Raw genomic sequence first — 20,658 nt, 5'->3', positions numbered from 1 at the left:
CCATTATGAATAATGTGAGTCTAATAAATAATAAAATTTATTTAATATTTCTCTTTCATTATTTCACAAAGAGCAACAGTTCTTAAGCATTATTTAGAATGATTCATGTGGTCTTAATGAAGTTGATACATCACATACGGTTTTAGTTTTTGTTACGAACTATTAGTAGCTGCTATGTTTTCATTTATAAAGTTTGAAATGGACTTATTAGAGCATACTAATTCCATTAGTCTGACAAAAATCTATTATTAACGATACATTAAACATATCTATGTAGTTCCATCCAAGGCTTTAGTGCAAGAGAAACTCTAAGATGTTGTAGTTGAAGCTTGGTTTGTAAGGAATCAATTGGTTGGACCTAGCAATAACATGTAAGAAGCTGACATATTTCTCACTATTGATGTGAGCATACATTTGACTCGGTTCACCCCTTCCTTCTAGAGTATAATTTCAATATTTGGAATTCTTGCTGAAACAACAACAAAACGGACATGGGCTAGAGGGGAGTGGAAGTTCGGTGTGATATCAAATCACAGGATCGAACATTTGCAAATTTGGTGCTTCATAATAGAAAAAAGAGACCCATAGCTAGAAAAAAAAAAAAAAGTACACCAACATGAAATCAAACATGTCAAAATGGAAATATACAAATAATGAAAATGAATACCCAACGCAGTACACACATGAAAACTTTCAGATTGTTTTGGGACTTGAGATAATTAGAGGCGCATAAGAGAAATAAGAGGATCGTAAGTGGAGAAGAGAAATCGGGGGATTGTAAGCTGGAGAAGAGAAATCGATAGAAGAGAGGTTGGCAACCTTTAATTTTTGTAGGCCGGAACACAAATAAAGTGATAAGCGGGCGTGCACGAGGCCCTGGGTGGTCCATGTGTGAAAGCCTATCAAGATGGGTTTAAAATTCAAAAATTGAGGTTGGGGGTCTATCCAGATGGATTTGGATAAATTTTTTGAGGGATTTTAGGAATGTGGGATAATGACTTGTTTAAATTTGATATTGGCCTTAGTTGACAATTTTTCATTAGGTAGAGTTTGGATAAGGGATAAGAGGGTTTATCTCCCCGGGATAAATAGGGCTTTGTAAATCACTAGTAACATATTCAAATTCGTGCTTAGAGTTCACCATTTCAGTGAAGGCTTGTTGTACTTCATTTTTGGCTTAGTTTCTTTTTTAAAAAAAAGGTTGACTAACTTACTTTTTACCCGAAATAAGTTAGGCCTCACATTGAGGGACTGGCAAATTTTCTTGTTCGATCTAACGGCGTGACAATTGGTATCAGAGCCAAAATGTTTCAGCGTTGGAAATTACTCCAAACAAAGGTAAGAAGAAAGTCCCCGAAACTGAATCTCGTTTAATTTCTTTTGAATCTAGGCTTAAGAAGGTGGAGTACCGATGCTCGAGTTGTGAGGAGAATATACAAGGAGTGGCGGATTTCCATGAACATAACCTTAAACCAGTTCAAGGGCTAGAGAATGATGTGTATGATGTTGTTGTAGTTCTAAAAATAGATACTTTCAACGATCTCAACAAGATGCAAACGGAGTTGGAAAAAATGCGGACAAAAATGGTGATTCTTGAGCGAGCCATTTTGAATGGGGAAAAGGGTTTCTATGCACATAAAAATCAAGGTTCCCAAGCTTAAACCGTGTAAGGACGTACGAGATTTAAAGGCAATTGAGAACTTCTTATGATAAGTTGAACAATACTTCAAAACTTCAAATTTCACGGATGAGGAAGCAAAGGTTAGTACTGTATCCATCTTTCTCAATGATGATGTTATCTTGTAGTGGAGAAAAAGGGTTGGTGATGCCACTAATGCTAGAAACTTGGTTAACACTTGGAAAGATTTCAAACATGAGTTGAAGCGCCATATTTTTTCCGAAGATGTCAATTACCTAGCTCCAAAGAAATTGTGTATATGAAGCAAAAAATGATGATTCTCGAGTATATTTAGTCTTTTACTTCTTTATTGTTAAACATTTCTATCATAACTGATGAGGATCAATTGTTTTATTTTCTTGCGGGACTTTGTCCTTGGGCTGAACAAGAGTTGAGGCGTTGGGAGGTAAAGACATTTGCAACCACTTTAGCCACCGCAGAGAAGTTGATATATTTTGAGAGAAAATCCAATGATAATACCGCCACATCTATGGTTAAAAAAAATGAGACTTATCTTGCTTAGGTAGCACTTTCTCATTAGGTAGAGTGTGAATAAGGGATATGTTGGCTTATAAATAAAATTTTGTACATCATTTGTAACATCTTCAAATCTGTGTTTAGAGTTCCTAATTTTTGAGGTCTGAACTCTTCCATTATTTATTAGATAGTATTACCGAATGATTTCATACCCTTCTTAATCATTTTTGTTATATTAACCTTCAAATATGATGGATTTGTTGATGTACTTAAAAATTCAAATAAGGCTGATCGAATCAGATATTAAATACATCTAATATAGATGGACTTTGCTACAATACATACTCTAGTTTCACTCCTGCAATCCCGTTATTCTTCCCCATGTTGTGGCTTCTGACAGTAATGCAGCAGGCGGGACAGAATCTGCATTAAGGACCTCACGTCCAATCTTTAGATGCTCAGATCAACCAATGGATACAGACATAAGTCTTCTTACCCTTTTCTGTCACTCTTCATATCGTTAAATCAGCTGAAGATGCATACAATTTTCTCGTCAATACCCATGACTTCTACATAGCCGATGAGAGCTATGCAGGTGAGCTACCACCCTTTTCTGGTCTCTGTTTCTGAATTTTGGCTTGAAGAAAGAACCAGTTCCAACTCTCAAAGACACTACCTCTTGTTTCAGGACTTTACTGCCTCAGCTTGCTGAGCTTATGAATGAACGTAATAAGTTCGAGAAGAATTTCTCAGCCATTAATCTGAAAGGACAAGAATGAGTTGCAGTAACCGGATTTCATCGCTTCCGGCCGTAAAAAATTCGGTGAAAGTCTTTTATTTCAACACCCAACCAAAACCCGCTCCCTTTGTAGCGAGTAAACTAATCAAAGCTTACTCAGAGCATGGTCTCCTTGAGGAAGCGCGCCGGTTGCTCGATGAAGTTCCTGATCGGGACGTTGTGACTTGGACTGCCATGATTTCCGGGTACACGTCAAACGGGTTGCACGACCTCGCTTGGGCTGGGTTTTGCGAGATGAGGCGGGAAGGAGTGGGGCCAAACGCTTACACCATATCTAATGTGCTCAAGGCCTGCAAAGGCATGGAATTGCATTTGCATGGGACCGGGGTGCATGGCTTGGCAATCAAAAGTGGCATTGATGGGAGCATGTACGTCGAGAATGCACTGGTTGATTTGTATGCTACCTGTAGCAGAAGCTTAGATGATGCGTGCAATATTTTTGAGCGAATGGAAGAGAAGACTCCCGTTTCATGGACAACCATGATCGCTGGTTACACCCGCTGGGGTGAAGGATATGAGGGCATTCGAGCCTTCCAGAGAATGCTGCAGGTAAATATGACGGGTGACATGTGGATTTGATTTTTGAGATTTTGTACTATAACCTCACAATGGTATTTTTCGCATTTGAGCAGTCACCTGCTTGCCAACTCATGTTCACATCCGCATTAAGGACAAAGGAATAAACTAGGTGAAATATCACAACTGCCTACCCTACTAAATTCATGAAGTGATGGTAAGTTTATCAATGGATAGACTTCAGAGGGAAATGGGAAGTTTCATTGAAGCTAGATATGATCTTAATGCTTTCAAAACCCTATGCTCATAATTGTAGTATCCTGTTATGGGCTTCAACAACTGAGTGAGATTCTCATTATTGATCTGATTGAGAGTTTCAGGCTGATGTGGTTGCTGTTCTATCTACACCAGTGTTTTGCAGGTTCTTATGTCATCTAGGAGGGTCTTAGAGCTGCATCTCATTAGCATTTTTCCCGTTTTGCTTATCATTTTTGGCCAGGAAATTATTGTGGGGAAACTTCATTACACCCCCACATAACTTCATGGACCTCTTATTGTACTTTGAAGGAAATTCTTACATACATACCTTATGGTTGTGTTATAGAAGAAATGTTTACCCTATCCTAGAAAGAATATGTACATCATCGTTGCCAAAAGTGGTACGAGTCCACCACTAACACCGTGTATAGTTGACTAGGTCTATGTGATATACGGAAGGCTTCACTTGGGCATAGCTCATGCTCTGAGTGAAGCTATTGAAATAACAACCTGCTTGTAACCATATTTCTAACTCCTACAGTTTTGAGACTTGCTTTTAACTTGGTCTGTAAAATTGCAAAACAGGATGGTACGGAGCTCAATCCATTTAACTGTTCTATAGCGATAAAAGCTTGTGCCTCAGTAGAGTCAGTATTTCTTGGTAAGCAAATCCATGCTGCAGCAACCACCTCCGGTTTGGATTCAAATCTCATTGTTGCCAACTCTCTTGTTGACATGTACTGTAGATGCATGAGTCTATCGGAAGCAAAGCAATACTTCGATCGGATGCGTAATAGAGATTTGGTCTCTTGGAATACAATAATTTCTGGCTTTGGAAGGTATAGCTTTCATGAGTCTTTGCAGCTATTTTCTGAAATGGCTGTACATGATATGAAGCCGAATTGCTTTACATTCACTAGCATTACTGCTTCCTGTGGAGATTTGGCCGTTTTGCATTGTGGGCAGCAAGTCCATGGTGGCATCATTCGAAGAGGTTTCTGTAGTAACTTACCTTTGGGTAATGCTCTTATAGATATGTATGCAAAGTGTGGAAGCATTGTTGATTCGTACGGGGTCTTTAATGAAATGGATCAAAGGGATTTGCTGTCATGGACTTCTATGTTGATTGGATATGGGAACCACGGATATGGGAGAGAGGCAATTGACTTATTTAATGACATGCTTCATCTTGGTTTTCGACCAGATCAAGTAGCACTTTTAAGTGTTCTCAGTGCTTGTAGTCATGCAGGACTAGTTGATGAAGGCATGAAGTATTTTAAGTCTGTTGGTGATTATGACATTTCTTTGAATCAGGATATATATGGGTGTGTTGTTGATTTGCTTGGACGTGGAGGGAGAATTAAGGAAGCTTATGAATTGATTCAGAGCATGCCCTTTAAACCTGATGAATCAGTTTGGGGTGCACTTCTTGGGGCTTGTAAAGCACACAGAGTAAAGGAATTGGGCATTTTGGCTGCTAACAAAATCTTCGATTTAAGGCCCAAGGGGGCTGGGACTTACATCATTCTATCAAATATATATGCGGCTGAGGGGAAGTGGGATGAGTTTGCAAAAACTAGGAGGATGTTGAGGGGCATGGGTAGCAAGAAAGAGGCAGGAAGGAGTTGGATTGAGGTCAGAAATCAGGTATATAGCTTTGTTGTCAGTGAGAGGATTAGTTCCCATATGGAGTTAGTATATGGGGAACTGGAACGACTTCTAGAACATTTAAGAGATGCAGGCTATGTACCTGACTTGAATTGTGTAGATGATTCGGAAGATGGGACTTGACAAGCAATCAATTTGGAAGTTGTGAATCGTTTTCCAACAAACTTGCTTCAGTATATGGCCCACTAAAAGCGACTCATATTGAATCCTATGAGTTTCTTCCTAAATTATTTTAAAGAGAGTTTTGTCATTGAATGGAGTGGAGATTTCAATTGGAGATATGAACAAGTGATTGGTTTCAGGCATGAAGTTTATTAAAACTTGGTTTGAAATTGAAGAACTCCCTTATTTCTGGTTTTCTTAGTGAGACCTTGTATTTTTGTTTGAAGGATGAACCAAGTACAAGTCATCATTGGCTGGTGCTCACTCCCTCTTTCCCTGTGGCATCACTGGCAGTTTTTTCTTGATTTTTTGGACATTGTTTGTACTACCTCTTGTAATTAGTCCATGTTCTTAGATCAACTAATTCGGCTGCTGATTCAAATGCTAATTGGGTCCTCTCTGTAATTTTTTGTTGTAAGGGGAGGCCTCCCTTGATGTATTCTTTTGTTTTTCTTTGTAATAAAATCATCACCGATTTGAAAAAAAAAAAAGATGAACCTTGTAAGATGAGGTCTTGTGTTCATTTTGACAAAAAGATTATTATTTATGACCCACAACTTGTATGGCTATATTACCAGTGATGGATATCCAGAATGATGAGTCTTAAAAAGCCGAAGTTGAATCGTTGTTCTCTACGACCTTAGTGCCAAAGAGGTGGTTCTTTTTCTTAACCAATCGGAGGGAAATTCTCATCAATTCTTCTCCTTTGGAGTGTTGTTCTCCAAAGAAACAACCATTGAAGCACCAAAATCTAGATTACTATCACTGTTTGTCCAAGAAGGGTTTGGCTCTAAAATGGGGAATGATTTAGTCGTGTTGGTATAAAAGAAATTGGCTACCGAGCAGTTCATTGATACAACAACCCATCAGAAAAAGCAGTGCAGAAATAGTGAAAGGTTTTAGTGAAACTTTACTGGTCTTGGAATTGTTGCAAGTACCAGTATTTTACCCTTTGTGGCTTGTGGAGAGAGAAGACAAAATTTATCTTAGAATACAATTGACTAGTTTTACAGTTTGTTTAAATTTTCTTTGGCTTCTCTTTCCTCTCCTTCTCTCGTTCTCTCTCATAGCAAATTCATCAATTAACTGCAACAAATTTACAGGATCTCATGACATAAACACCCAAAGTAATATCATGTATTACTGTTTACAAAAATTAAGCTGCAAGTCAGTAATGCAGTCGTAGATTATCACAGATGGATGGATAGTACATCTGATTGTGTAGGAAACTTGATGATTGAGGACTCATCGAAAACATCTGTTGTGTTGCAGACTCTACTCCAAACTTCCTGAAAAGGTTTACATGTATTTTGGTTGTTCAATCACATCTTAACTGGTAAAAACAACATTGACAATGTCTGGGAATTTCTCCTTAATAGCTGCTTTGATTCCAGAGCCAATGGAATCCGGACCAACGTATTTAACAAGACAATCCCCACCCTCGACAGAGAGCACTTCCACGCTTCCACCAAAGTTCCTGATGGCGGGTCTCAGGATCTCCAGGTGATCATTCACTGCCTGTTACGAGCAAAGATTTTAGAATCATCTTCAGAAGTAAGCTCAGTAAATGGTTTTCTGAAGTTTTCTTTCTATGATGATTGTGTATGAAGTTACCCCAACTGTAGTCTCCTTCTGCATGTCATCAAACACTTGCCGTATATCTGTCACTGCTTCGCCAAACTTCTCCCTCAACACTCTTTCAATTCCCATTTTCATAGTTGTTGTTGAGCTCGGGCAGGTACCACAGGCTCCTGTACAATTTTCACAAATAGAATCACAAGCCTGAAATCAGGGAAATCATCTTAGGAAGAAAATCAAATATTAAAAATAAAATCACAAGCCCAGCTCTGTTGGCACCAAAAGATGAACAACATGGGATTACAATTCATTTCTTTGAAATTTGAATAATTTGTTTGTTTATCATTCAAAAAGAACAAATATAAATAAAAATCTTAAATGACACCATTAATTTTCAGCAGAACAATAATCAACCCAACCATGAAATTTCCTCTGCCAATCTAAACAATCCACACAATCGATGGTACTTCGAAATTGGGAGTTATGAAAAAGATACTAATACAAAAAGGGTTCGATCCCCTTGAATCACTTTAGCCAAATTTGGACAGAATGGAAATAATTCGAATTTGAGATTTAATGGAGAGTCCAAATTCATACCTTGTAGCTTTAGAGAGATAACGCCGTCTTCAACAGAGACCACATCGACGTTCCCTCCATCAGCGATTAGGTAAGGACGAACATCCTCCAGAACGAAATTTACATTCTCTGGAGTAAGTTCAAGTTGCTGAGCAGAATACAGGCCAGGAGAACCAGAACTGGATGCCTTGACTTGAAACGGTTTCGAGGCTTTAATGGCGTTTCCCAAGATCCATCTTCGAAGACCAATTCTGGCGCCACCGATAGGGCTGCAGAGAAGAGAGTGATGAGATTTAGGCACCCGTGAGCTACAGATAGAGGGATTTGGCACCGATCCTGTCGCGGTTAGGGAATTCATTCTTCGCTCTGCAAAATTACCCGATGAAGACCATTCAAGAAGGACAAATCAAGGACTTGATAATCACGGGCCCTGCTAAATGATAACGTAAAACGTAAAATAATTAATTAATTTAAAATATACTTAATATTTAGGGTATTTTGAAATAAGAATAACTCCAAATGTGTTGGATTCTATTAAAATCTGTAGTAGATAAATGATTTGATTTACCCATGAAATTCGATTTTTTATATTTATTTATTATTAATGAGCTATGATGGAATACTAAAATAAGGATAATAAATTTTAAAATTAAAAAAGCTTAATTCAAATTTAATGGCTTAAATTAACATGGTAGTAGCGGCATCAGGCAGTAGCGGGGTGATGAGGACGAGGGGTTCGATGCGGGGGTGGTCGGCGCTGTGGTCGTCCAGCGGCGACAGTAGCATGACCAGAGCGACCAGAGAGGCTCACGGTAATGTCTATGACAGTCGGACCAGAGGAGCTGCAGAGATAGATAGAGAGGGACCAAAGGTCGCTAGAGGCTGAGGTCGGTGTTGGGAGGTCGAGACTCAGGTCGCAGTCGTCGACGGTGGGGCAGTAGCGACTGCGAAGATTGTCGACGATAATTTTTTTTTTTTTAAATTCATCCAACGAGATTACATACCAAGTACGGGCAATAACAATGGGCTACAGCTACGGAGACTAATTTGATAAAGATTTTTGGTTCTGATTAATTGATAGGAAGCTTTGATACGGTATAAAATATAATAATAAAGAATAATATTACCATAATTATTATTAATTAAGTATAAACTATTTATAAAATTATACAGATACATGACTTTCCGATTATCGTTATATGTATCACTAGTTATGTTTGATTTTTCCCCAGGTTTTGGTTTCTCGCAATTATGCAGCAAAATCATACTCCGCTCAGAAATCTGCATTTAGGAATCGTTGTCCGTTGAAGCAGTTCAGAACCAGATCAGGTCCAGAATCTTCAGATGCTCCGCTCAGCGAATGGAGACAGACACTATTATTCCTCCGATGCTGACAAGTCGCATCTCACGGGACTCGGCAAGTCTCGTCTTCTTCGTACTCGAGTCTCTCTTCTACGGAAATCCGTGACGCCATGGATGGACCCATCACCATCGGCGTCCCCCTCGATATCCACCCTGTTTATTCCACCTCTCTTCCTTCATTCATTCATTGATAGAACGATGAATTTGTAATAAGTTGGAAAAAAATGCCTTCTTGCACCGGCATTGCCTCCTCTCTCTTCTGTTTCTTCTTCTTGTTCTCGTTAATTGGGACTGAAGCCTTGCAGAAGGAGCATCCAAAGACCCAGGAGTCTGATAGGGTATCGAACCTGCCCGGCCAACCGCTGTACCCGTTGCTTTCGCACTACTCGGGCTACATCACTGTGAATAGAGATCATGGGAGGGCGCTTTTCTTCTGGTTCTTTGAAGCTCTTTCCCACCCGTCTGAAAAGCCCCTGCTTCTGTGGCTTAATGGAGGTATACGACAGAAACTTGCACGATAATGTGATTCAGCATCAGTAGTTTTCCTTCTAGTTCCTGTGGGTTTGGTGCTTTTTAATGTTCATGACATTGATATGCAACATTAATGATCATTTATGTTCTCGGGTTTTCTGCAGGTCCTGGTTGTTCATCTGTAGGGTTCGGATCAGCTGTAGAGCTGGGTCCTCTGAGAATTCAAAGAAAAGGACTCGGCTTGGAATACAATAAATATGCTTGGAATAAAGGTCTATTAGCTTCCAATTGTTTTTTTCCCCCTCAAATCTCCACTTTTATCTACCAATCAAAGAAGACAAGACTGGATACAAGATATGGACGATAATGATGCTAATTTGAGGTTTTTGAGAGTTAAAAAGTTGACAAAACACCCATGATTTTTTGGTCTTGCAGAAGCAAATCTGCTCTTCCTTGAATCCCCGGTCGGAGTTGGCTTCTCCTACACTAACACATCTTCTGATCTCGACCAGTTACATGATGACTTTGTTGGTGAGTTTTACGCAGTGATTAAATAAATTACTCAGATTCAGATTCAGCTAATATAGCTTTCTCCTCCATTCTAATCTTCTTACCGTTTTCCATCACTCTGCAAATCATTAAACCAGCTGAAGATGCATATAATTTTCTCGTCAATTGGCTTGAAAGATTCCCAGAATACCGGACTCACGACTTCTATATAGCCGGGGAGAGCTATGCAGGTGATCACCTACCTTCTACCATTACATCATCTGATCTCTGTTTCAGTATTTCCGCGAAAGGACGAACCAGTTCCAGCTCTGAAAGAGACCACCACTTGTTTCAGGACATTACGTGCCTCAGCTTGCTGAGCTAGTGTATGAACGTAATAAGGACAAGAAGAATTTCCCAGCCATTAATCTCAAAGGTTTCATGGTAAGCATTTTCTGAGATCTTCACGCATGAAAATAAATGGAACTTGAACTCCTCCTTTTGAAGTCTGACATCACGACGGACAAATTTCAGGTGGGTAACCCTGAAACAGATGATTTTTACGATTCTAAGGGCTTGGTGGATTACGCTTGGAGCCATACAATCATATCAGATCAGGTTTACAGGAAAGTAAACCAGGTCTGCGACTTCAAGCTTCTTAATTGGACAAGAGAGTGCTCGGAGATCATGTCTGAAGTCTTTCAACAGTACCAAGAGATCGACATTTATAACGTTTATGCGCCCAGTTGTCTGGTCAAAAAGAAATTCCAGCAAAAGGTAACTTCGGCCTCCACAGTATCTCGTGGATTTGATAGTTAGATACATTCATGAAACAAAAAAAGAAATTAGTGTAACGGAGATTTCTCCCTTTTTCGAAGAATTTGGTGGGTTGGAAGTGAACTGTTGTTTCAGGTGGAAATGAACAGCTCGAGGCAGATGAGAATTCCGGGGGGATATGATCCATGTTATGCAACTTACGCAGAAGAATATTTCAACAGAGTTGACGTGCAGAGATCACTCCATGCAAATGTAACAGGAACTGTTTTCGGGAATTGGAAGGTCTGCAAGTGAGTAAATTGCATACTTGTATTTCGTAGTGCATCACGCATTTGAATTTTCAATCGAACCCATATATCGTCTTCTTCAATTTTGCAGCAATTCAATCTTGGCAACATATAAATTTACAGTATTTTCCGTTCTACCCATCTACACCAAACTCATCAAGGCTGGATTGAGGATCTGGGTTTACAGGTTCGTGCCCTCAAGATCACCCATCAATAGAAAATTCTTGCTTTCTTTGCAAAAGTAAAAACTTACCGATGGCTGCAATGGGTTTTTTTCCTGTTACCCAGTGGAGATACGGACGGGCGAGTACCAGTGATCGGGACGAGATACTGGGTTGAAGCTTTGGGCCTTCCTCTCAAATCTCCGTGGAGTAACTGGTACAACGAAAATCAGGTAGCCTTCTTCATGGATTCCAAACTCGAACTCTTCCGATTCAATTTTTATTTTTTCTGAAAAAGGAGTAGCGATTGACGTGCAGGTTGGTGGGAGATTCGTGAAATATGAAGGATTAACGCTGGCAACAGTGAGAGGTGCAGGTCACTTGGTTCCGCTCAACAAGCCCAGCGAAGCTCTGCTGCTCATCAATTCTTTCCTCGCCGCTGGCGATCTCCCTACGCAGAAATGATTCAAATCTACAGCCAGGGGTGAGCGGTATTGGGTACGTATCTGATTATTAAAATCCTATCTGATATGTATTATGTACTCATCAATGTGATTAGTCATTTGGCTCCATCATCTCCGGCACCAGATCTGATAAACAAACATCATGAGCATAGACGAGATAATTGTAGGGAAGTATGCCATTTTTATCCCATCTTTCAACAATTAAGATTATTGTGACGGTGCACTAGGAAATGTCAAGCTCATCTTGAACATTCCTCAATCAAATGGATCAGAAATGGCTGGGATATTACACACACTCGGATTTTGAGGGAAGCTTTATACACGTAACATCCAACATTTACAATAAGATGTTATAAACATTATGCAACATGTAACATCCAATATATATCGGATTTTCTAGAGAAGGAAATTGTAAAAAATGAGCTTTCAGTAATCACAACAAAAAAAGCAGATGACCAGCAGCAAACTATGGCAACCAGAGAAATAAAGTTAAAAGTCATTGAATGGTTAAGACTTAGAAGCAGTCAAGAATAACCTACTTTCCTGTCAGAACCTTGCACACACAACATGAATAAAATTTATTCAGATGCAATTTTCGACTTTGCGCAAAGAAGAAAATAACTTGAGTACAGGCAGATTTAGGTATTCCAAGAGTTATAGTCTTGGAATAAGCATAGATAATTAATAAGTTCGATAGCCTAACTATTGTCAAGCTAAGAAAAATGGGAAACATGATACAGGCTAGTTCGATAGCCTAACTATTGTCAATTCAGAAGGCAATGGCTCTTACAACTAAAGGTTCTCCACACCTATGACACTTGTGTTTGGGACATTCATCACGAACTAAATTTTAGCAATCCTTTCCATCTCTGCCGACTGATCTTACCTTCGATTGTGAGTCGTGTCAACTTGGGAAACATCGTCAGGTTAGTTTCCCTAGTAGTTTTAGTCATAGTTATTGAGTTTTTGAATTAATCCACTTTGATGTATGAGGCTCATGTTGAGTCCCTAGTTCTTTCGATTTTAAGTATTTTGTTTCCTTTATAGATGATTTTACTTGGGTGTATCTCCTACTGGAGAAGTCCAAAGTCTTTGATGCATTTGAGAAAGTTTTCAATGAAAAAAAGAATCAGTTTGGTGCCAATGTTCATATTATTCGTACAGATAATGGTGTACTTTACATAGTATTACTAAATAGTTGAATATATTCTCCCCGATAAAATGGGGAGAAAATTTTCAATGAAAAAAAAAGAATCAGTTTGGTGCCAATGTTCATATTTTTTGTAAAATTAATGGTTTTGAGTTTCTCTATCACAAGTTTAATTCATTTTTTACTTTACATGGTATTACTAAACAAATTTCATGCACATATTCTCCCCACCAAAATGGGGTTGTTGAAAAAAAAAAACAAACATCTCCTTGAAGTTACTCATACCTTACCATTCCAAATGAATGCTGCCAAATCTTTTTGGGACGATGCATTGTTAACATCATATTTCTTAATTAACAATATGTTAAACATTTGTTTTGCAAGGACAAGTTTTTGAGCAAGTTTTAAAACCACAGTGTAATTTTTTTTATTCTTCCTCATATGTTCATGTCTACGTGTTTTATTCATCTGTTCAATAACTCTATTGATAATTTATCTTCTCATTCTGTTAAATGTATTTTTCTGGGTTATTCCTGTTATCAGAAAGAATATAAGTGTTATAATCCCATAAGCATAAGACATTTATTTGTGCCAACATCACTTTTTTTAGAATTGTCTATTTTCAGTCCTCTATTGATTCTCAATTGTCATTTGATCCTTCTCCAAATAATCCATTGCTTATTGTGGTTATGGATACACCAACCGTAGGTTCCTATCCGCCACTTCAAGTGTATAGCCGGTGCTCTCTTCAACATACCGTAGGTTCAATTCCATTTGATTTGGATTTGTCAATTGGTCTCCAAAAATGTAAAAAGTCATGTACTTCTCATCCCATATTGAAATGTGTCCCTTGATTTTTTGTCATTCTCCTACAAGTCATTTGCACTGTTATTATCTATATTTCTATAGCTTGTTCACTACAGTATGTTATGGGCTCACCGGTGTAAAAATGAGCTACGGATGAGGAGATGAATGCTTTTGTGCCGATACAAGGCTAGATTGATGGTAAAGGGATATACCCAAACCTTTGGGGTTAATGTGTTTGAAACATTTTCTCCCGTTGCTCAATTCAACTCTGTTTGTATTTCAATTTTTGTGCTTGTAAACAAAGGGTGGTCACTATTTCAACTGGACGTTGAAAATGCTTTCTTGTATGGGTTTAAAGGAGAAGGCCTATATGAAGCAACCTCCTGGGCATGTTGCTCATGGGGAGACATGGAAAGTGTGTCGATTAAATAAGGCTATTTATGTATATAAGCAACGTCCAAAAAACGTGGTTTGAAAAATTTAGCAATGTGGTGATAAATTTTTGGTTTTACAGGAGCCATTGTGATCATTCCATGTTTTTTTTACTAGGATTATTATTCTGGTTGTGTGTGGATGACATTGTTTTGTTTGAGAGTGACCTCGAAGGTCGAGCAAGTAAAAAAATATTTGGCAGCACATTTTCAAACACGATTTAAGAAAACTAAAATATTTTATTGGTATTGAGGTGGCTCGAAAGTAAGCAAGGTGTTATTTTTTTCTCAAAGAAAGTATGTTTTAGATATACTACAGGAGTATGGTCTATTGGGTGCATGATCATTGGATGCTTCCATGGAAGTTAACACTAGTTTCATGATTCTCAGTCCTAAACTCAAGGACAAAACACATTATAAATGTTTAGTAGGTAAGTTGATTTATGCCACCATTACCAGACCAAAAATATATCATTTACAGTGGGATTGGTGAGTCAATTCATGAAAAACCCAAGGAAAATACACTTAGAAATCGCTCGGAGGATTATAAGGTATTTGAAAGGTGTTCCTGGAAAAGGTCATTTGTATATGCCTCATGAGAATATTGGATGTATTAGGATACTATGATGCAGACTATGTTGGGTGTAAGATAGATACGAAGTCCATCATTGGGAACTATTGTTTTATTGGATGTAACCTAGTGAGCTGGAAGAGTAAGAAACAAGTTGTAGTGGCTAGATCTAGTGCTAAAACATAGTATAAGGCGATGACTCACGCAGTTACTAAACTTATGAAGGTGAAATCAATTCATGTTTAGTTCACAATTCAGAACGTATGACTATGAAGTGTGACAATTAGGCAGCCATTTTCATAGCCAGTAATCCAATCTTCCACGAGAAGACAAAACACATCGAGATCGATTGCCATTTCATAAGAGATGTCGTTATGGAAGGGAAGGTTGTCATTCCATATGTGAAGTCATCCGAACAACTAAAAGTGATGTGTTTACAAAACCTCTTGAAAAGTGTGAACAATTGGTATTTTATGACAAGTTGAGTCTATTTGATATTTATTCTTTAGCTTAAGGGGGAGTGTTAAAATACTGATGTAGGGGTATTTTGGTCAGTTTGCATACTTGTATATCACTCATAAAGTTACAACAAGCTAGACTTCAATTAGGACTCTAGGTTTCAATTGTCATTGATTTTTTACTTGTAGTTATGAAGTTACGAGAATTGTCATTGATTTCTAACTTGTATTTATGAAGTTATGAGAAATGTCATTGATTTTTTACTTGTATTTATGAAGTTATGAGAATGTTAGTAATGAGGGGCAGAAATGTCATAGTATCTCTCACTTATGTGAGATTAATAAAAGAGAGGGCTCAATCTCTGAGCCCTATTTCCAACGGAGCTTTCATTGTTGTTTTCTCCATTCCCGTCTCTTTCCTTTCTCCCTCTCCTCCTTTCTTCCATCCAATCTTGCAACTTTTCAAGAACAACAAAGAGCTAACACTTACTTCTTTAGAGAGAGAGAGAGAGAGTGAAAACAATAATGTTATTAGAAAAATAGGACAATGACACCCTACTTAGGGACTATTAATAACGGTTGCAAAATTTTATGCCTCTTAAGACGGTTTATTCTAGAAAACAATTAACATGCAAATCAAAGAAAAGGTCTACATCTTGTTACATAAACAAAAAAAAAAAAAAAGTCGAGTTTAGGTCTATCCCAAAATGACTAGCTGAAGTTTGATAGTCATTTCCCACCTAATAACCACGGGATTTTTCTTAACACTTATTTACGCGTACAATTCCCACTAACTCTCTCCCTCACGTCGAAGCTCACACAAACAGACCATAGGCCTGAGATGTGAACAAAAAGAGGATACAAGCTAAACAAAGCACCAATTGGGTGCAACATAGTAGACGTCATGATTGGATACCAGATTAAAGTTGAGAGTAAGTCCATCCCAAAATGACTAGTCAAAGGAGGCTTTTTCCCAACTAATAACCATAGGTTCTTTCTAAACACTAACTTATGTGACACTATTCCCACTAATACTTTCCCTAACATTTAGGCCGTTAAGTTGTGGAACCTAATTAACACATTACGCCTTACATAGATTTCACACTTGTATTATGGTTGCCCTAGTTTTCTCTTTATATTTGGGGACGCCGTTGTTAGGGTTATCACCTGGAGGAGGATTATCAGTTATGGCTGAGAGAGGTTAGAATTAGGGCGTCCAATTCCTAACATAGGCCTACTCAAAGGATAATGAGCCTGAGACATGACAACAAAAAATGGAGCACAAACTAAACAAGACACAAACTGGGCCCCAAAAGGCAAACATCCTGCTTTAATACCATGTTAAAGTTGGCTCCATATCTATTCCAAAATGACTAGGCTAGTTAGGAAGTCATTTCCCAACTAATAAACACACAATTTTTCCTTATATTAACCCATGTGGAATTATTCCAACACCCCCCTCACTAGGGGCAATCTTTTTGGTTCACACACGTGAACAATTTTGGGTGGGGGTCCATTTACAAGCACTCACTAGTATATTACTTTAGCTCACTTCGTTCATTTCTCATCGTGCGATCCTACGAAAGTGAGACTGACAAAACTAACAAGAAGAGAGGAAAGAACCATAGAGAAGTGGCAAGAGGGAAGTTACACTGATTCTAACGACAGACTGGGAGAAGAATGGCCATAAATGAGCTTGAGAAACAACTATCAGAAGTTCGAAACAGGCTTCTAAAACCTCCTAATACTACAAATGAACTTCCCTAGCAAGTTTAAAACTATCTGGTGAGAGTTGAAGAATCTCCATCCAAGAGGATGTTATCTATGGTTGGCTCATCTAAAGATGCATTGATTGGAAGCAATTTTCTAAAAATTTCAAATATGGATGTTAAAGTGGTAGTTGCTTCCAGTATTAGTGAAATCACCGAGATAACAACTTCAATGCACCATAAAATGATAGACTTGATGAAGGAAATTCTTCGGGTAATCGTTGCTTCATGAGACGATTTGTTTGATGCATCAAGCACTCACATCCCCAGAGGGTGTCAAATCTTGAAATTGCGGCTAAGGTTTCATCATGTGTTTTCATGCTTGCCCTTGAATGTGACAATTTGAGTTTAAGGATGTTCTAGCATTTTATGGAAACAACCAAGGAAAACGTCCCATAAATGTCTTTTCATCAATGGAGACAATTATGATGTTGGAATTGGAGAACAATGAAGATGTTACATCTAAGCTCCAGTCATGTCTCTTGAATACTTTATTTTTTATTTTTTATAAAGATGTATTTATATTAACAAGAGAAATTACAGAAGAGGGAGTAAATCCTTGACAACCAGCGATTGTAGGGTAGCTCCCTCCAGTCATGTCTATTGAATAGTGTGAAGAAGGAAAAGTAAAAATTGGGACCAAAAGAAGAAGGATCAAAAAGTGGCAATAATATCAAAGAATGACTCTCTTAATTCAGGATGCAAGTCCAAGAAAGAAGCTACTCTGAGAACCAGATCAATGTCTAAAACAAAGACACCAACTTGGGGGCAAGTCCAACATAGATGGATCTTGGATTAAAAAAATTGTGCTGATTACTAGAAAATCACCTCCAAATTTGGGATAGTCATTACTAGAAAACCTTAAATTACAGACTTACGTACCTGTTTTCCTGTTTGGTAAATTTATCCAATGTCATGTGTCCCTTAAATGTTTTCTACACTTGCCAAGCTTGGCTGCCAGACTTGTCGAGTTACCTCCATGAGTTTCATAGTGCCTGTGCTGTTTAAAGTCTTATATTCCATTGGGAAAAAAAATAATAAACACTATAACAAACACATGCACAGAAAGATTTGCTCACATACAAGTATCAAGGAAAATGAAGTAAATTCTTTTCCTGGAACATCAAATGAGATGCAAACAAAAAGGTTGACTTCCATTTATCCAACTAAGCTGCTAGATTTTAGATTGCCATTGGACTATCTCATATTCTTCAGGCTTCCAACTAAACGCTTTCTTGCCCTCTTAAATACAATATGTGCTCGGTTGTTAGCACTTCGACTAGTCACCAAGGCAACGCAGCCACTGGAATTAACTAAAACCTGATTTTCTAGTTGCAACTAAAACTGACAGACACAGGAAAAAAAAGGTCCAAATTGCAGGCCACCAAACTGATGGACTTGCCGAGGCCATGAGAAATAGTAGGGAGCCAATATAGAAGGACATGTTTACACTCCCTGTTCAAAATTGTATGTTTATACATATACATCTATAAACATCCTCCAGAAAATACGAAATCATAAGCACCCATGCCATTTCCACATGAAGATGCAAAGATGAACACTTCCATAAAACAGATACTAGCCAACCAAACCAAACCTATGAAGGCAAACTAAACCTAGACCAACTAGTTGAGCAAAGTCCACCATCCCGTCAGTTAGCATGGTGGGGTATAGTGTTTCAAGAAATGACTCTAAATCTCAAATGCTGGCTATAGTAGAATCTCACTGCTTCACATCCCAAACAAAAGATAAAACATATAAGACACAGAAACTGAACACACAACAAGATCGTTTTTTAGAAAAAATTAAATCATAAGAACAACATTGAATTTATATATAATGAGAATAAGAATATGAATCAGTGCTCACCAATCTCACTCCAGCCTGTGAGTCCAGATTTACGACAGTGAAGAACCAAATGTAAACCATTGTCCACCGAGCTATTCTCCTAAGGCAAATGTATCAAGTGATCAGGTAACTCTTTGATAGTCAAACAAGCTAACATAAGTTTTCCTAATAACACAAGAGAGATAGTCCAACTAAACAAATATCAGAGATATATTGCACTTGAAGAGGCCATCAGAACACAATGTCAAGATAACAGAGTACATCAAGGAGCCCAAAAAAGAAAGTTCCACTTCTTTGAAATGCAAGAAAATTACACTTTTATTGTTCACTCTTTGTTAATTATTTTTTTCTTGAATGGTCTCACTTTTATCAATATAAGCAATTTGTCCTTATCAATTTATTTAAAATCCCAGAAATAGCAAATGTGCACCTATGAACCTAAAAAGGCGTTGAACTGCTTGTTGCATGAGCATAATACAACACTACTTAGGATGACCCAACTCTTCCTTCCAGCAATAAACTCTTTTGTTATATCCATATGAAATATTCAAATACCCAATAATATAGTTCCAGATTCTTACATTATACATAGCAAATAGAACAAACTGCAGTTTGTTTGTGACAAACTCTAATCAACGAGAGAAAAATTAATGCTTGTACGAAACATTTTACTTTATTGAAGACGATGAGAAATTTAGAATTCATAAAAAACCACCAAAAAATAAGAAGCCGCTCTAAAGGGTAAAAAATATAATAGGAAGATACTAAGATAAGCACGAAAAGTCTAGCAAAACCAAGTACACTTCCAAGAAGATCCAAAAATATGAAAAACATCAAAATGGGAAAGAGCGATATGTTGCCGTTGCCGAGGAAGCATCCTCCATTGTTAAGGAATCCGCACTTCCATTTGCGACGTCTAGAGGAATGAGACGAAAACATCAACAAAGATTTATTTATACCTTCAATCTCGTCAAAATATATCACAGAATGAACAGGGGGCACCTTCTTCCTGGGAATCCAGCTAAGAACCACCATCGAGTCCCCTTCCTGCAACGAGGGGAGAGGAGAAACGACTGATATAGAGCCTCAGAACCTGCAGATGATGAATGGACCCTCAATTTTGACACGACTGATAAGGCCCATTGAAGGTTAAGTATTTAAACTACCTACAGCCTTGAGCTATTATTAGTTCTTACCCTATAATTCTTTTTTTTTTATCTCCTCAAAATTACATAAAATAAATGAGACCTAAGTAATTTATTGAATCATATGGATCGTAAATTGATCTTAACCCTTCATGAAAACTTGATCTATGTTTCTATTTTGTATTTATCTACATTAATTTATAGTATTTAAAATATATTTTATTCACGTGTGTTTGTATCTCATTCAATGGAGGGATATTATCATATGTTATATTTCCAATGTTTTTTTGTTTTTTCATCGAATTTGAATCGACGTGAGCCTGTCGCGCCAGACAAAAAGGTGGCAAAATGCCGTGTTCTCAGTTTTTTCTTCCGCTCGAGCACCCTCGTGCAGCTATTAAATGCAGAGTTCCTCCTTTTATTGTTCACGCTGTAACGATATGTATTTATTTTATTTACGCGGGTGACTGAGTGCACGGTAAATTCTCATTTAAAGAAAAGAAGTCGTTATGTTATGGGTGCCGATATCTGGGTGGGTTTTGAGCATCTGGTTCTTCCCTCTCCGTGTTCTGTTTTTCAAATTTTTGGTAACCACGGGTGTACTGTTGTTTCTGTTCTACTGTTAAGGAGTAATGCCATTTGTTATGTTTGTGGAGTCTCATTTGAGCTTTCTTAACTGTACTTTCGGATTTGATCTTTAGGGATCTATTTCCTCTCAGTTCATCCTTGTGTTTAGTGCTCTCCCTTTTTGCTTTC

The 20,658-nt window shown here is 38.0% G+C and overlaps 3 protein-coding genes and 1 long non-coding RNA gene across 7 annotated transcripts; 2 read left to right on the top strand and 2 right to left on the bottom strand.

Annotated features, from left to right (window-relative positions):
- The first annotated feature begins 2,930 nt into the window (after positions 1-2,930).
- Positions 2,931-5,944, top strand: LOC137959627 (putative pentatricopeptide repeat-containing protein At1g56570). Its single transcript, XM_068806983.1, has 2 exons — positions 2,931-3,503; positions 4,314-5,944. Exons 1-2 carry the CDS (start codon positions 2,931-2,933, stop codon positions 5,517-5,519), a joined length of 1,779 nt encoding a protein of 592 aa, XP_068663084.1. The 3' UTR covers positions 5,520-5,944.
- Positions 5,945-6,653: 709 nt separating this feature from the next.
- On the bottom strand, positions 6,654-8,104 carry LOC137960192 (nifU-like protein 1, chloroplastic). 2 transcript variants are annotated; one of them, XM_068807721.1, is made up of 4 exons: positions 7,734-8,104; positions 7,173-7,309; positions 6,858-7,076; positions 6,654-6,802 (listed from the first exon to the last, which is right to left on the bottom strand). In XM_068807721.1, the coding sequence occupies exons 1-3, from the start codon at positions 8,068-8,070 to the stop codon at positions 6,888-6,890; spliced, it is 663 nt and encodes a 220-aa protein (XP_068663822.1). In that variant the 5' UTR covers positions 8,071-8,104; the 3' UTR covers positions 6,654-6,802; positions 6,858-6,887. The 2 variants fall into 2 exon arrangements, with proteins under 2 accessions (XP_068663822.1, XP_068663821.1); XM_068807720.1 differs by having other exon boundaries at positions 6,654-7,076.
- Positions 8,105-9,245: 1,141 nt separating this feature from the next.
- On the top strand, positions 9,246-11,733 carry LOC137958541 (serine carboxypeptidase-like 26). Its single transcript, XM_068805602.1, has 10 exons — positions 9,246-9,569; positions 9,710-9,817; positions 9,981-10,076; positions 10,193-10,285; positions 10,390-10,478; positions 10,569-10,811; positions 10,947-11,101; positions 11,190-11,285; positions 11,387-11,492; positions 11,578-11,733. Exons 1-10 carry the CDS (start codon positions 9,299-9,301, stop codon positions 11,722-11,724), a joined length of 1,404 nt encoding a protein of 467 aa, XP_068661703.1. The 5' UTR covers positions 9,246-9,298; the 3' UTR covers positions 11,725-11,733.
- A 68-nt stretch (positions 11,734-11,801) lies between these two features.
- On the bottom strand, positions 11,802-19,860 carry LOC137958542 (uncharacterized). 3 transcript variants are annotated; one of them, XR_011113997.1, is made up of 3 exons: positions 19,717-19,860; positions 18,779-18,857; positions 11,802-11,849 (listed from the first exon to the last, which is right to left on the bottom strand). It is a non-coding gene; the product is annotated as an uncharacterized lncRNA (long non-coding RNA). The 3 variants fall into 3 exon arrangements; XR_011113998.1 differs by lacking the exon at positions 11,802-11,849 and adding an exon at positions 17,640-17,909; XR_011113996.1 differs by lacking the exon at positions 11,802-11,849 and adding an exon at positions 17,640-17,904.
- Positions 19,861-20,658: the final 798 nt, after the last annotated feature.

Source organism: Aristolochia californica, unplaced genomic scaffold (assembly GCF_029961685.1).
Source record: "Aristolochia californica isolate CCGP_79_NKW_82.1479 unplaced genomic scaffold, dmAriCali1.0.hap1 SCAF_3, whole genome shotgun sequence".
Lineage (NCBI taxonomy): Eukaryota > Viridiplantae > Streptophyta > Magnoliopsida > Piperales > Aristolochiaceae > Aristolochia > Aristolochia californica.
The sequence above is the reverse complement of the archived record's forward strand: the minus strand, read 5'-3'. Positions and strand labels throughout refer to the sequence as shown.

Excerpts from the sequence above, each read along its gene's own strand:
- LOC137959627 (XM_068806983.1), top strand. The coding sequence starts at position 2,931 with ATGAGTTGCAGTAACCGGATTTCATCGCTTCCGGCCGTAAAAAATTCG. Across the intron at positions 3,504-4,313 it reads CCTTCCAGAGAATGCTGCAG|GATGGTACGGAGCTCAATCC; the intron begins GTAAATATGACG and ends ATTGCAAAACAG.
- LOC137960192 (XM_068807720.1), bottom strand. The coding sequence starts at position 8,070 with ATGAATTCCCTAACCGCGACAGGATCGGTGCCAAATCCCTCTATCTGT. Across the intron at positions 7,310-7,733 it reads TATCTCTCTAAAGCTACAAG|GAGCCTGTGGTACCTGCCCG; the intron begins GTATGAATTTGG and ends AAAATTGTACAG. Across the intron at positions 7,077-7,172 it reads AGAAGGAGACTACAGTTGGG|GCAGTGAATGATCACCTGGA; the intron begins GTAACTTCATAC and ends TGCTCGTAACAG.
- LOC137958541 (XM_068805602.1), top strand. The coding sequence starts at position 9,299 with ATGCCTTCTTGCACCGGCATTGCCTCCTCTCTCTTCTGTTTCTTCTTC. Across the intron at positions 10,077-10,192 it reads GTTACATGATGACTTTGTTG|CTGAAGATGCATATAATTTT; the intron begins GTGAGTTTTACG and ends TCATTAAACCAG. Across the intron at positions 10,812-10,946 it reads AAAAGAAATTCCAGCAAAAG|GTGGAAATGAACAGCTCGAG; the intron begins GTAACTTCGGCC and ends CTGTTGTTTCAG.